This window comes from Terrapene carolina, unplaced genomic scaffold, assembly GCF_002925995.2.
Source record: "Terrapene carolina triunguis isolate 2854851 unplaced genomic scaffold, T_m_triunguis-2.0 Scaffold132, whole genome shotgun sequence".
In the NCBI taxonomy this organism is placed as follows: domain Eukaryota; kingdom Metazoa; phylum Chordata; order Testudines; family Emydidae; genus Terrapene; species Terrapene triunguis.
This window is the reverse complement of record NW_020664483.1, coordinates 954,764-970,581: the sequence shown is the minus strand read 5'-3', so window position 1 is coordinate 970,581 and position 15,818 is coordinate 954,764. Positions and strand designations below refer to the sequence as shown.

Genomic DNA, 15,818 nt, shown 5'->3' with positions numbered 1-15,818 from the left:
GGGCGAAGGACAGCCTAGGCCAGGCTGTTCCATGGCCATCTGATCACACCCCACGCTGGTGCACTGCTCAGTCGCTTTTGACCCAGCAGCTCTGGGGTGCGGCGGGGAGCAGGGCGTTTCTAAGGGCATGAGCTCTGGGAAGGGACTGAACCTGGTACTGATTGTGTATAAGGGGACAGTGTAATTACAACTCTGACACAGTTAGCCCCGGGTGGGGGGGGGGAAGGGGGAGACAGTTCATGCAGTTTTTAAACAGCAGAAGTTTGTTTAAAGACTGAACTATCAGTTATTCCATTTTATAAAAAAGAGAAGAGCATGAACACCAGGGTTTTAACACTGAGCTCCAATGTAGGGAACGGCCGCAGGGGAGGGAAAGACTCCAATTCCAAGACAGCAATGGAAGAAGAAATAAAATAGACCCCCCCACAGGTTGTGATTTATTAAAATATAATCCCGCCAACTCTCTGGTGTCGATGGATAGAGACATCACTTTGTACAAATTCGGACAGCTTGTGTTGCCTTGGCCACTCGCTAGATGGCTGGAATGGCCCAGTCACCTTATAATGCTATATCCGTAAGACACAAATACGCCAAGTGAAACATTCGCCGCAAACGTCTGGCCCCAGAATAGCTCAGTTTTCCAGTTCTCGTTTCACAGCAGAACTTCGGAGCCCTCAGAAGAGTCATCTGCATACGGCAGTTCGTCTGCTAACGAGCTGCCCAGCAGCATGCTGGCTGGACACCACGCGGCCCCGTTCCGGGTGACGGTGCCCTGCAGAAGAGGAGCACGCCCCTGTTCCAGAGCCAGGGTGCTTGCAGTCTGTTCGTCCGTCTCCCCCTTTAGGATATACCTTTCCTCCTGCTGATCGCTTTCATGGACATCTGCGGTGACAACCGTGGTGTCTGGCTTGGGGGAAGGGGACACAGTTATGTAACTGCGATTGAGAGCCATGTCTGTCTGAGGGAATTCGGACTCTTCCGTCAACTCCTCGCTCTCCTCTGGCAAGCTTGTGTTGATATAAATGACGTCTTCAGACCCACTCGCTTCGGGCAAACTTTCCAATAGCTTCTCCAGGTGGAGTTTTAGCTCTGGGAATGCAGGTCGCTCCCGGGGGTCTGCTCTCCAGCAGGAGCACATCACTTCGTACCTGAAAGCACAAGGAAACAGAAGAGTTCTTCAGGAAGCTGCACTGTTCCCTACACGGTGCTGAACGACCGCACAGGACAGCAGTGCGTGAAAGAGAACATCCTTTTATCCTTCTGGCTCTGCTGAAAGAGAGGCTTTCAGTTATGAAGACTAATGAGAAAAATGACCATTGCTCCTAACCATTTATCTTCCAAAATGACTGCTATAGGCCTATGCAGTATTGTCGTGGTCCCAGAATATGAGAGAGACAAGGTGTACTCCAGAGTCACCCACTTTGGTGTAGCTACAAAATGCCTCAGCTGAGCCCATACAGGACAAAAAGGATCTGACTCAAGGGGATACAGGCCTTAAAGGGTCCTCTGGATATTAATTTTAACTCTGTTTTACCTGTAAATTCTCAGAATAGTCCGTCACTATTCCGATAGCGAATGGTGTCACTTAGGGGAAGATACACTGCGTTCTTCACATGTCGACAAAGAGGTCGATTCCGTAATTTAACAGCAAACCTCAACTAGGGGGCTCTGCCCAGCACCTGCCCAACATCTACAAATAGATCTTTCTCCTGCAATCTGAGTTCCTCTCTTATCATCCCGTACCTTCGCTTCAAGTCCCAGGGGCAGCAGAGTATTTGTTGCCTGAGGGGGATGGGAATGTCCTCGGAGTAAAGTGTTTTGAGGAGGAATCTAGATAAACTCTTCAACCTCGGAGTGACAGGCCAGCGTAGACTTTCCGATGCCACCACCTACAGCTCCGGGCTGCAAACGAAAGGCTGCTGTTGTCACATTCACGATTGCTATGAGCTCTGTTGCTCACCCAGGGATCACAGAGAAATCCTTGACTGGCTACTTGAGTACACTCAGTCACAAAAGTGGACAGCAGTAGGAAAAGCAGAATAGTCTAGGAGACTAAGCCCAACACTGGGAGCCTAATCCCAGCTCTGACACAAACTCACTGGGTGGACTTGTAACCCTTCTGTAGCTCAGTTTTCCCCTTCTGTAAAATGTAGATAACTCCTGCACTGGGGTGCAGCTGAAACTGACCCCTTTGGGTTGGCAGAGGGATTTGAACCAGGGACATTAGCAGTGACAGCACGCTGCCGGCTAGGCCCTTATGGCAGGACCTTAGAGAGGTGTCTTTTTGAAATCAAAGATTTGCCTCTGCTCCTAGAAGCCGAGCTCAGCTTTTCTGCTGCTTTATGGTCATCTGATGCTCCGCACATTTATCTTCACTCTTGTGGTATAAACTAGAATGTGGAGAGTGTGTTAATCAACCCTTGTTTCTCTCACTGGTCAGCTGAAAACAACCTAAAGTTTAACTATGGGTCATTTTTCCTTTAAAAAAACAACAACTTTCCGGGCTGCCTCTAAATTTGAGAGAGACAAGGTGGGCGAGGCTGGTGAAAGAGAAGCTTTCGAGATACACCCTCTCTCATTTCCCGGGCCCAACACAACTACAACACTGCCAACATTGTCCAGCTCAATCCCTTTATGCACAGCCATCTAACCCCCAACTGCCCACTTCATTTCAAATGGCTGCCGCCGCCGTGCGTTACTCCTTCTGCTTAACAATCTGCCCCCGCCTGTATTTAGCTCAGTCACTCCGCTGCCTTCCCCAGACCTGAAGACGACCTCGGTGTAGCTCAGAAGCTTGTACCTCAGCAAACGTTGGTCCAGTAAAAGATATCACCTCACCCACCTTCTCTCTCTCTCCATTTTATAGACAACTGCACTCAGGGGCCCAATTACCTGGATTTCTGTATCATTAACTTGATGTTCGTTTCTTTTAAGACCTGCTGGGTGAGGTAACCCTAACCCACCTCACCTCTCTTATATCCTGGGACCATGACTGCAAACAACAGTGGAAGATATCGAATCTTTCAAGACTTGACACTTACTGACCTCAATGCCCCAAATACAATACTAAAAACGGTACTGCCGGATGCCACAAGCGAGAATGTGGCGATCCAGGCCAAGCTACAGGCAAAGTGGTCTTTGGGAGTTGCAGCAGCACTTTGCCGGATCTGCTCCTGGTGAGAAACAGTGCAGCAGGTTCCTTTTGCATACGCTGGAGGGTAGAACTAATTGGAAATTAACAGTGACACATTAAAACCATTAATCCTTGGACATGCACCCTCCTCTACCATCTAAGAGGTTGAACCCAATCAATGGTTTGTTCATGACTCGCTTCGGGAAGGGCATTTAAAATAGCACGCCCACAAGACCACGACTTCAGGGCTTGAATTCAGGCCATGATGCAATAACCTGGCAGCAGGCTCACTTTCCACGCAGCTCTTTTGCCAAACAATTGTTACAACTGCACTGAAAGCGGTGGGGAAACGGTCCGATTTACTAACTCCAAACAAGCCTGCGCACCCAGAGCCAGAGCGTGAGAACAGGTCCTGGCTGTGTGCCAGGCACAGCTCACAGATGGACTTGTTTTCTCTACCAATCGGTGGAAAAAATAATCTGCAGCAGCAGCACAGAGAAGGGGAGAGAGCAGGAGAGACCTTTGCCCAGGGAATGGCTGTTTAGCGAGGTCGGGCCTTTTGGCTAGTATCTTTGAGCATGTCCCTTTTAGGGACTGGTATTATGTAACTTCCAGAGGCCTGTTTATTGACATGGCTTCCCCTTGGCCTGTGGGGGTTTTAAACATTTTGAGCTGTGACTGCACATAAGAATTCCTCAGAGACTCCGGTAGCTCAGCCAACTTTTAATACAAACCCTCTGTGAGCTGCCCAGACATTTAAAACGCCTTCAGATCTCACCCACATTGTAATGTCTCTTCGCCATAGATTTACAGACCTCAAGGACAGAAGGGCCCATGCTGAACATCTCTTTGGGCCTCAGTGGGGTTGTGCACAAGAGCTCGAGAGCAGAGCTGGCCCCTTATCATCCACATTTCCTTTTAAAGCAAGAGGATTTTGCACATGATCAATATCACCCAACACGCCCCTGAAGATCCCCTCCAGGAGCAGCTCCTTCTGGAACGCGAGGGAAGCCCTACAGCTGGCCGCAGTCCAGCTCCCGAGAGCCGGGCTCCAAGTGCACATCCCCAGACCGGGCTTTACAAAGTTCTTGGCAACTCCGGCCTGGGGTACTTAGCAGCCAGAACACCCTGAAGCCGAAGCAAAATTTTAAAAGAATGAAGTTACAGACTGACTTGACATGCCGATTAACTCTACATTAATTTAGAATACATTCCTCGTGTCCCTCTAAAGCCACTCTTCACTAAACCCATGCGCAATTAAAGGCTCCTGGCTTGCCATTTTTAAAACTCAAATTAAAAAAAAAAAAATTTCCCGAGGTGGACGTCGAAATCATCAGAAACCCTAAGAACAGAGGGCCGGATCCTCAGCGGGTGTGAATCCGTGCAAGTCCATTGAAATCAGTGGCTCTACCTCTATTTACAACGGCTGAAAATCTGGCCCCAAATGTTTCTTTTGCCATCCTGTAAAGGAGAAGCGGATGGAAGTAATTTTTGTCAATAAGCTATCAGCCAGAGCTTTTTATTCCCCAAGTTTCAGCCAAGTTCACGTGTGAAAACTAAGCCACACATCCACGACAGCCGTTAGTTGCTGTGTCCATTTAGCTACAGTGAGCCACAAAAACATGGGAAGAGCGTGACGAACGACGCGCAGCGAGGACTCTGCAGCTGAGCGAGGGAAAACGGTGACAGTCTGCGTGTTATTGGAACAGCTGAGACTGACAAGTGCAAACCTGTTCCTGGGAATAAAAAGTGAGTCCACATGTGCGAATATACAAAACCCAGGAATCAACACGAATACTCACAGCTCATCCAAGCAGTCCTCTGGCTGTTTCAGCCTGTGACCGTGAAGGAGGTAGTCATAGATTTCATGGTTCTGCACTCCTGGGTACGGAGTCATCCCTCGAGTGGCTATCTCCCACATGGTAACCCCAAACGCCCACTACACAGAACAAAGGGAAAGCCTATTAGGGTGACATTTCCAGAAGGCCTGAATGAGTCGTTTCACTGGGAAAGGTCATTTCCTAAAGCCCATTGGGATCTTGCATAATGTGGATAATTATATGCATAGTGTGAATATGTTCCCAAGCTGGAAATAACATGCAATATCCTACAATAGCTCAGTGGCTCACTCAATAAACCTATTTCAGGAGCCTTTACAAGCAAAGAGAGATCAGTGCACCACTCATCAGTGTGGCCTTGTTTACTGTTAAACCCTCATGCTTTCATTGATTTGGCTTTTCCAGTTTCAGGATACAAAACCAAATAAAGCTAATGCAGGTGACATCCAAAAAACAACACAGACTGATTAAAACAATCCAAATATGAAAATCAGAGCGCTAACAAATACCCACAAATACCCGCTGTGATCAACGTTTCCAATGACTGGCTGTATTACACACTTCTTCCATGGACTGGAGTTCTGACTTTAGGGTGGGGGACCCTGCACCTGGTGTACGTACCACGTCGCTCTTGGTCGTGTACACCCGATCAGCCAGGCTCTCGATGGCAATCCACTTGACAGGCATTTTAGCAATGCGCCCCTGGCGGTAATAATCACCGCTGTAGATCTTCTTCGACAAGCCGAAGTCCGCCACACACACAGTCATGTCGTCCCGTAACCTGTCAGTGTTTACAAGAAAATGTGAATGCCGAACGAGATGATGTTTACTTGCTCACAGGTGTAAAGTTACTCACACTTCTCCAGGATCAGGGCCTTCGAGCACCCCTCGCCCCCGGTTATTTCTTACTAGGGTAAATGTGCCAAGATTTAAAGCGGGACAGCTGGCAAAAGTCTTATTCCTACCCCCCACCCTCCATCACAGATGTTAAGGCCAGATAGGACCTCTGTGATCATCGAGTCTGACCTCCTGCATAGCACAGGTCACAGGACTTCCTTTCGCCTACTACCGTTCCTGTGAGAACTGAGCGAAAGAGAAAGTCTGACAAACCACGTTCTGAGTTAAAACATGAGCCATTCTCACTTGGCTGTTTCTCAAGGCAGAGGAGATTTGATAGGAAAGTGAAAGGTTTCTTTCTAATGTGAGTGCATCAGAAACAGCACGAAGACGCTACACAGGCTGGCATTTGACTATCTGCAACGAAACAGAGAAAACAAACTCACATGCAGTTTCGAGCAGCTAAATCTCGATGCAGAAATTGCCGAGTGCTGAGGTACTCCATTCCGAGCGCAATATCGACCATGAACTTCAGCAAGGTCTGCAGTGACACGTGCTGGGGAGAGAGGGTGGCGGTTTGAACGGACAGGAAGCATGCAAAGGCTGGAACATTGTGGACAAACACTGCTGCAAGTGGACCCTAGCAGCTCCCATGTAGCCCAACAAGCGTTAAGGCCACTTGAAAACCTCAGCAGAGACCCTCGCAGGCCAGGGCCCCAGGAGACGAGAAAACACATTTTCCATTTCTACAGAGCAGCCAGTCGGACAAGGCTCTCTTTGATCAGTGCGTAATTACACGCCCAGCTACCAGCGAGCTTTCCCGTGGCTCACAGCCCAGGCAGACCTGTTTGCGGTGGAAGCGCTGAAATACTTCATTGTTCGGGGCGGCCTGGTAAATCGTATCAGTTTAGTGTCAGAGCCCTTCTTTGTAAGATACAAGGAGTAAATGAAACAATTTCAGCACCGCCCAATAGGAACAGCACAAGCAACTCCGCTTGCTCACAACTGCAAGGTTCTCAGCATCGTGTGGCGCCTTCCTGGTGCTCCACAGGGGGTTAACTCACCAAAACAACAGGATCTATTTAGTTAGGAGCATACGGAAAACAATCTGTGCCAGGCATGGTAGTTTAGAAACAATGGGAAGCATTATCTACCAGGCTACCACAATCACTACTGCAGCAAAACGAAATGCCACTGCTGGCTGTTCTGCTGAACGAAAACCAAACCACCGTCCCCAACCCCGCAATGCGACCCCGGAGACCAGGGGTGTCTGGGCGCTGAACTCGGCATTAACAAAGCTTTTGGGAGGTGGATCTCTCGTGCTTTCCTTGTATGGGGCTTGAAGTTACACTCATTGCAGCCCAATGCAAAGCTCCCACTGACTGCAGCGGGGCAGGACCAGGGCCTTCTCGCTGAGGGGATGGGACAACCTCACAAGCACCCCACAGGCTATTTTTTGCATTCGTATGCACTCAGACTAATCTTATCATCAAAATAGTCTTCAGTGACACTTTGGGTGCCAGCTCCCTTCTCTCGAAGGCATGTATCTCATTGGTTTGTCAGCGTCTAATGGATTTTATAGATAAAGATTGAAACAGGAATTTCCCTTTTTTAGAAACAGACACATCTCTGAGCTTTAAACCACGGCAGCACCTCACGAGCTGGTTCTCAGCGAGCCAGACACGCAGGGCCCAATTCCCCTGCCCTGGGGCAGGCATTCCCACTCAGCCAAAACACTCCTGTTCTATTTGGTAGTGTTGTGAGTAGTGGAAAGGGCGACCCGGAGGCTGAAGAGCTAAGAGCCAATGCAACCGTGTTGCGTTAACGGTGGAGGTTCGTTATCCCCCCTCCCTTTGCTAGGTTTCTTATGGAGAAGCGCAGCTCGATTTTATTTTTCATAAACCATGAAAAGCTCAGACATTCCGGGGGCCAAGTCACTCAGCCGCTGCGTGCTTCAGTTTCTCAGCCGTCTGAAGGGACAGTCAAAACACTTTGCCGTCTTTATCTCCAGGGAGAAGTCCTGGCCCCTGTGAAGTGAATGGCAAAACTTCCACTGATTTCAGTGGGGGGGGGGGGATTTCTTCCCTGGTGTTTTGCAAAGACAGGAAGGACTGTCTCCTTTTTATGTTTCAGAAAAATAAAGCCAGAGTTTTTCTGTGGTTCAGCGTAAGGAACCGGAAGGTCTGGCTCTGGGTTGATAATTAAATGCTGAATACAACCTGGCATCAGCCCCTCCTAGCAGCCTTGTCGGTTAAGCGCGCCAGTGCTTTGCAACGGCTGAGTTCCTTACCCGGGTGCCTGTTTCAAACCGCGAGCGCAGCAGGAAGCTGTGCAGGTCGCCGTATTTCATGAACGGGAGAACCACCATGGGCTTCGGGATCTGCCGGGAGCTCAGCTCTATGCACACACCTGGAACGAATGGAAGAGGAGTGTCGCGCACCAGGCCAGGCCATTGCATAGACCGACACGCATCCTGGAGCTGAGTCTAGGAGGGCTCGCTGAGAAAGCTGGGGCTTGCCCTTGGCTGGGGAATCTGTGGGTCCCGTAGAGCTAACGTAGCTGGCTCTTCAATACACACTCCTGCCTGCCCCCTTCACTGGCTACAGGGGAACGTCAGGGCAGGATGCGTGCGCGGGCTCTGGCAAAGCTGAGCCGGCAGACCCCAGCTCCACTATCCTGGTGTCCGGGCGTACCGAGATGCAAGCAGCGGTCACTGTCAGTCAGTCTGATGGAAAGAACCCAAGCCAGGTTTCCGTACGAGAGCCCAGCGTCATCCCACACAGCGCAGGCTCTGAGCCGCAGAGTGGCTGCTGCCGAGAGCAGAGGCCTAGAAAGGTAAAGGTGCATGCAATACACAGCACCAACCGAGAACCGTTCCCTAGCTGCCACCGCCAGGCCCACACTCCGGTTCTTTCCCTACAGGCAATCGTCTTCTGATCCGGACTGCCGCGCCCTGCTGGAACGTAGGCGGGCTGTCCGACGTAACATGCACTAGTCAGAAACCTGTGCATGTCAGGAGAACAAACCACTGGAAGCAAATGGGCAATGCAGATTGGAGAGGAGCATCGCCCTATGCTTTTGCTAATGGCAAAATTCCCTAGTGATGGAAAAGTGACCTCCCTCCCGGGGGCTGTCCATGTACCTAGGAGTTTGATGACGTTTGGGTGATCGAAGTCCTTCATGCACGCTGCTTCGCTGAGGAACTCTTCGATCTCTCGCTGGGAAAAGTTCTCCACTGAAAACACCAGAAAAGGGAGATCACTTAAAACAAAAAAGATTAAACTCCCCAAATCATTTCTGTTGTGATGGGTCTTATTGCCAGGACTTCCTACTCTGGGTAGTTGTCAGAAAAGCCCCCACCTAGGCGGAGGGAGAAAGGAACGATATTACCAGACTGAAAGCAAGAGATGGGTAGCAGGCCTGCATCTGGATGTTTGCTGCAGCGAGCGTGGGCTTTGCATGGCTTTCATTTTATTTCTGGGTAGCAGTCAGAGCAGGGGGAGGGTGATGGAAGAGGAAAGGGTTACTTTGGTTTAGGGTTCATAAGCAAGCAGGGAATATTGCGTCCGGCGCTCACACAGCTGGTTGGGTGGGTACGTGCACTGCCTGCTTCCCACAGAGCACACGGTGTGGGCTGTGTTAATGCAGCGTGCCGCTGTCTCAGTGCAGCAATGCTTTGGCTACCCTGATCTCCAGCAGAAGAGATCCGTGCCCAGGCCCAGACATGAAGGTCTGTGTGATCTCTGGGCACCTTGTCTATTACATTTCCTGGATCACCTGTATCATCGCTCTAGGCCTGGGTACAACTCCTGCCCGGAGTGCCTGAGGGGTGCTCGGCTTATCTGCAGGTGCTGCAGAGTGAGCTCGGGCTGGCATTTTCTCTTCTAAACTCTGCCTGGTTTTTCCAATCCTGCCGCTGTGCGATGCTGATCTGCGTTCTGTCTCTTTGGCCTACTCTGGCCAATTGGGGCAGCTGTCCACGTACAACCTAGAGAGAAATGGTGGGGGAGGTAAACTCTTTTACGGGACCAACTTCTGCTGGTGAAGGAGGCGAGCTTTCAGACTTACACACAGCTCTTCGGGTCAGAAGAAGACAAGCTGAAGAAGACCTCTGTGTAGCTTGAAAGCTTGTCTTCCTCCCCAGCCGAAGGTGGTCCAGTAAAAGTATTCCCTCCCCCACCTAGTCTCTTTGAAAGAGCCCATCATTAAGGGCATGTTGACCCAGACAGATGGTTGAAGGCTGGGAGAAGCTGGTTTTCTCCCAGTTTTCTGCAGGAGGTTGAAATCAAGAGAGTGGAAAATCTCCAAAACAGCAGAACAAAGAAACCCGGTGTTGGGCCAGCCTTTTCAAAACACCCAGGCTGAGAAACTGGGAAACTCAGCGGACTCAGAGACACACAGGGAAGGTGTGCAGGAGAGGGGGCATGCTTTCATAGTGGGAGGGTGTGTGGTGGTCTTGATTTAACTGCAGGACCAGCCGAGGAAGAAGAAAGCTGGCCGCCCAGTAGAGGGAGCAAAACTCCATAACCAAGAGGAGAATCCTGGACTCCCTGATGGGGTTGCCGCCTGGCTGGTTTTTGACTGGCCTGGCTGGTTTTTCTACCGCCCTATCGGTTGCCGGTCCAGAGACATTGTTGGCCAGGTTTTTTGCAGCTGCTGGGTATTTCTGGCTATGTGAATGGGTGGCGGCGTGTGCAGCAATCTGGTAACTCTGGGGCCATGCATGTCACAGCTCAACGTGCACCGCGGACGCCCAAGGGTCCATTCGGCACCCTGGTCCTGCTCTGCATGCATGCAGCGTGCCGGAGCAGACCCCTGCTAATCAGGAAGCAGTGCCCTAGCCCCGCCCTTGAATCTCTTCAACTCTTGGGTGACTTTCCACGAGCCAAGCCCCTCCCCAGGGCTGGGTGGAACCGAGGAACTTTCTGCCTCCCCTTCCCACAGACTGGCCAGTTTTTCTGTGCCTTGGGGGCAACCCCACCCCCTCGCGGACTCTGACCTAAGCAGACAGCGCTCCAGGGTGGTGGGGAAACAGAGTCAGGGAACCGTTTATAGGGTCTGTCTGGATCTGTCGATCTTCTGTGCTATGTAAGCAAAGAGTACATGTGATTAGAAACCTTTGCAAAGTCTAGCTGCACATCTGTCTGCTTCAAGTGATACGGGTCCCTGAAGAGTTCAACTCCACAAAGGTCTGGAGTGCGGGACCCGAACATCGCAGCCTGGGGAGTGTCCAGCAGGGGGTGCTCTCCCAGGGCTGTGTGTGACATCTACTGTAAATCCCACGGCACACAGCCCGTGTCCCTTTAGTTTACGGCACTGCTTATAAAAATGCTGGCAATTTGCTCTCCCCTTTGTTGATGTGGGGAGCTGTGCGGAGGGACAATTTACTCACAACAGACACGTGAGCTCAGGGGTTGGCTCTGGGGAGGAAACCTGGGAAGAGAAGCAGCACCATGCAGCATGTACAATGACATCTCCCAGCATTCTTGCCCACAACACACACCAGAAATGCTTCATGAGATGGCCACAGCACCACTTCCACGGCAGATTTTGCAAGCGCAGCAGTTCAAGCAAGAGGTGGGTTTTGACATTTCCCTAGCGTGGGAAGCAAACACTAACCTGAAATTCTGCAGAAAAGCAAAGCGCCTGGGGGCTAAAGTACTCTGATGAACTGTCTGACGCAGCAAACGAGAGAGAGAAACGGGGGACGTTACAGTAATGCAGATAATCAATAATAACTAGATGAAATCTGTATCAGAGGGGTAGCCGTGTTAGTCTGAATCTGTAAAAAGCAACAGAGAGTCCTGTGGCACCTTTAAGACTAACAGAAGTATTGGAGCATAAGCTTTCGTGGGTGATGATGCGTCTGACGAAGTGGGTATTCACCCACGAACGCTTATGCTCCAATACGTCTGTTAGTCTTAAAGGTGCCACAGGACCCTCTGTTGCTTTTTAAATGAAATCTGGAGAACAGGGAGCAAATTCTCCACTCAATAAAGAAGAGTATGAAGAAACCCCATCCCCATCCAGCAGCCCCAGAGAGAAGAACAGACCCTTTTGCTTCGTTTTCATTTTTCATTTTTCAGGATTTGCAATTCTGGGCTGAGTGCTGAGGGCGCTTTCCAGCAATCTGACTGGCTGATCTGGCTACGGGGCATCGTTCTCTAGAAAGGCAGGACCCACGCAGCGACACTGCACTGCAAACGTCTCCCCTAGGTCTTACCATACCTCGGTTCGATCGTCTGACACTGACCCCAGAGGCCCCTTCCTGGGGATTACTGGGGAGGATGGTCCTTATCTCCTCCTCCTACTTATTCACTGATCCCCATAAAATACCCTGTATCCAAGCCGCTATTGCTTAGCGATGGCTGACAATCCCGTGCCTGACAACGCAATCTCTAGAACAAACCACGTTAATGGTTGCATGGCCCTGGGCTAGGCCCTCTAGTCCCTGCCCTTGGGTGAGCTGGGCAAATCTTGTGACAAAAGCAAACAGCGCTAGATCTCACAGCCATCACCGCTACTTACGCTTCATGGTTTTCACGGCGACTTTCTGCACGGTGCCGTTGGGCTGGCTGAGGTGCCCTTCCATCACCGACCCGAACTCTCCTGTACCACGGGAGAGAAGGAACAGTCTCTTTTGTGCACCACCCAGCCCCACACACAGAGACCCAAAGGCTGTCGCAGGGATGCTGGCAGAGCAGAGGGGGCAGAGCACATCTGGCCCATGCTGTGCATGGCTCACAGCACACACAGAGGAAAGATGGTGCATTGTGCCGGATACACCACAGCTGCTGCGACCGGCTGTCCCCAGCCCAGGGGGACGATGGAATCGCACACTGGGATGGAGTATGTACAGGCTAAGCACCCGTCAGACTGCAGCTCTGCTCCGCACGCACAGCCAGCATGCCGCTTGCCAGCCCAGCGGAGTAAAGGACGTAGCAGCCGGGGACGGCGGCAGGGCCTAACAAGGGGAGGGGATGGAGCCTTCCACACCCCCGTGCGCAGCCACAGCCCACACAACATCCCAGTGGGGATGGGGAAGAGACGGGGCCATGCTTCCCCGGCAGGGCAGTGTGCTATCTATGTAGGAGCAGTCCGGCTGCCTGTGCCGTGAGGGCCTGGGGCAGGCATTCTGCTTCCCCCTTTCCCGAGCTGGCCAGCGGGGACTATGGTTCTGAGCATACACTGGCCCTCAACGTTCTCCCGTACTACAACAGTCCTCGAGATCCGGGCCCTTTGTGCTGGGTGCCGAATAGACACACAGCGAAAGGCCGCCCCTGCTCCAAAGGGCTCACAACTTAGACAAGGGTGGGAGGGGAAACTGAGGCACGGCGCCGTGAAGGGATTTGCCCAAAGTCAGCAGCAGAGCCAAGAAGAGAACCCAGGTCCCGTGAGTCTCAGCCCTGTGCCTTGTCCTCTAGGCCACGCTGGCTCCCCACCAGGCTCTGGGTCTTGGGAGGATGCAGAGGCGACGGTGACAGCTAACGCCATGTAGAGTCAGCACTGCGTCCACGCCCTCTCCAACTCCCCTCCCCCCCCGCGCTCCGGACACTCAGCACCACTCACCCTCTCCCAGAATCTTCCCCAGGGCGAGGGAATCCCTGTCGATCACGACGTCCTGGAGCTTCTGCTGCAGCTCCTCGCTGACACCCAGGCTGGCCACTGCAAGAGAGGCCCTGGGGTGAGCTCAGCACGTGCTCGGGGTGCTGCAAACCCGGGACGGTTGCCACAGGCGGACAAAACATCAGAGGCACCTTCAGGGCTAAATCCCGCCCTGGTGCCTGCGGGGGAGGGCAGAACCGCTCTCTCCACACCACTCCAGGGACAAGCTGCCCCCCAACATCCCAGCCCCCAGCTCCCATTGAGGCCCATGGCAAGCGAAGGCGCCCAACCCCTCCGCGTGGGCCTGGTCCAGCCCCGGTGCACGCTGGAGCGGGGGAGCCCCCAGGGAGCCAGTTGCACCATTTTTGTAACTATTTTGTGTGTTGGACCAGCACAAGGAGGCTCCCGCGGGGCCAGGATCAGGCCCCTTGTTGTTAATTGATGCCTCGTTTGGTTGCATGCGCACACACACAGGCTCCTTCCCTGGGTTCATGTTTCGCAGTCAGCCAGCTGCCCAAACCCCCACGTGTTCCACCGCCCTCTCCACAAGAGCCCTTACAACGGAGTCAGAGCTTACGCGTCAGCTCGATGGCTCTCCTGCTGTAGGACTTCTTTGCTGTGTAGCTGACGGCATGCTCTGAATCGTCGCTGGGGAAAGCATTCCTAAGGGGCAGAAACAGAACGTGTACCAGGGCGGGGAACAACTTTTCTTCTCTATTCCTGCAGCGTACGGCTGCACTACATTCGCATCGCTGAGACAGCGACAGTGAAAAGGAACCACCCCTTCTCTCCCATACAACACCCTTCCCTCCGACTGCATTATACCATCCCCTTGTTCACAAGGTCTTGTCAAAATCGCCGTTCGCTAGGTCTACACTTGATACAGTGGCACAGCCAGTGCGTCGGTGCAGCCACTTACTCCCATGATGGGCGGGGTTCTCTGATCGCTGAAGGTATTCCACCCAGCGCTGCGTACAGCCGGGTTAAGTCGGCATAGCTATGTCTCGCAGGGAAGTGGATTTTTCACACCCCGGAGAGACACAGCTATGCCGACGTAACTTTCCAGTAGCCACCAGTCCTACACGGGGGAAAACACCACCTCATCCACACTAATGGCTGATTTTCCTAATCACACAGCAGAGTAAGTACTGATAACAACATGGCCCTGTGATCACTGTCCTTTCATAGATTTTAAAGCCAGACGACCCCATTGTGATCATCTAGTCTGATCTCCTGTGTAACATAAGCCTTGATTTGAAAATTGTCAGTGATGGAGAATCCACCACAACCCTTGATAAACTGTTCCAGTATTAATTGCCCTCACTGTGAATTGATCCCTTATTTCCAGTCTGAATTTGTCTAGCTTCACCTACCAGCCATGGGTGGCGTTAGATCTTTCTCTGGTAGACTGAAGAGCCCATTGTGAAATATTTGTGTACCGGGTATTTGTTCACCCACATGTCATGTCTCACAAAGAAACCAAGAGCTTCGCTATTGTCAGCAGAGCGGATTCCCATTCTCAGCGTTACCAGGTCATCTCAAAACTTCAGCCCCTTCCTCTTTCAGAAACAAAAGTGGATTCTGGCCAAACAAGCAGCAAACCCCAGAGCTCAAAATGCTGCAGGCATGAAGGTGAAATGTGCTCTGGAACCTGTCTGACTTGTACTGTAGCAGACACAGAACCCTACAGGGCCTTTTGCAGGAAGGCAGCATCCGGGAAAACCAACGTGCTGATTTTAACACGGGTTAGTCAAACAGGCGTGTGTGGGAGACATTTACAGGGTGACAGGTTTCAGAGTAGCAGCCGTGTTAGTCTGTATCCGCAAAAAGAACAGGAGTACTTGTGGCACCTTAGAGACTAACAAATTTATTAGAGCATAAGCTTTCGTGGGCTACATCCCACTTCTTCGGATGCATATAGAGTGAAACATATATTGAGGAGATATATATATACACACATACAGAGAGCATGAACAGGTGGGAGTTGTCTTACCAACTCTGAGAGGCCAATTAAGTAAGAGAAAAAACTTTTGAAGTGATAATCAAGATAGCTCAGTACAGACAGTTTGATAAGAAGTGTGAGAGTACTTACATGGGGAGATAGATTCAATGTTTGTAATGGCTCAGCCATTCCCAGTCCTTATTCAATCCTGAGTTGATTGTATCTAGTTTGCATATCAATTCCAGCTCAGCAGTCTCTCCTTGGAGTCTGTTTTTGAAGTTTTTCTGTTGTAAGATAGCCACCCGCAGGTCTGTCATTGAATGGCCAGACAGGTTAAAGTGTTCTCCCACTGGTTTTTGAGTATTATGATTCCTGATGTCAGATTTGTGTCCATTAATTCTTTTGCGTAGAGACTGTCCGGTTTGGCCAATGTACATGGCAGAGGGGCATTGCTGGCACATGA

The 15,818-nt window shown here is 51.3% G+C and overlaps 1 protein-coding gene across 1 annotated transcript in view; it reads right to left on the bottom strand.

Annotated features, from left to right (window-relative positions):
* Positions 1 to 333: 333 nt before the first annotated feature.
* MERTK (MER proto-oncogene, tyrosine kinase) overlaps positions 334 to 15,818 on the bottom strand; it is a 55,048-nt gene continuing 39,563 nt past the window's right edge. Inside the window, exons 10-18 of the mRNA XM_024213942.3 lie at positions 13,991 to 14,076; positions 13,378 to 13,473; positions 12,337 to 12,417; positions 8,951 to 9,043; positions 8,099 to 8,217; positions 6,255 to 6,364; positions 5,593 to 5,752; positions 4,936 to 5,072; positions 334 to 1,148 (exon numbers count right to left, since the gene is read on the bottom strand). Of these exons, the coding sequence (XP_024069710.2) occupies positions 653 to 1,148; positions 4,936 to 5,072; positions 5,593 to 5,752; positions 6,255 to 6,364; positions 8,099 to 8,217; positions 8,951 to 9,043; positions 12,337 to 12,417; positions 13,378 to 13,473; positions 13,991 to 14,076 (1,378 nt within the window). The 3' untranslated portion in view covers positions 334 to 652. The remainder of the gene's footprint in view (positions 1,149 to 4,935; positions 5,073 to 5,592; positions 5,753 to 6,254; positions 6,365 to 8,098; positions 8,218 to 8,950; positions 9,044 to 12,336; positions 12,418 to 13,377; positions 13,474 to 13,990; positions 14,077 to 15,818) is intronic.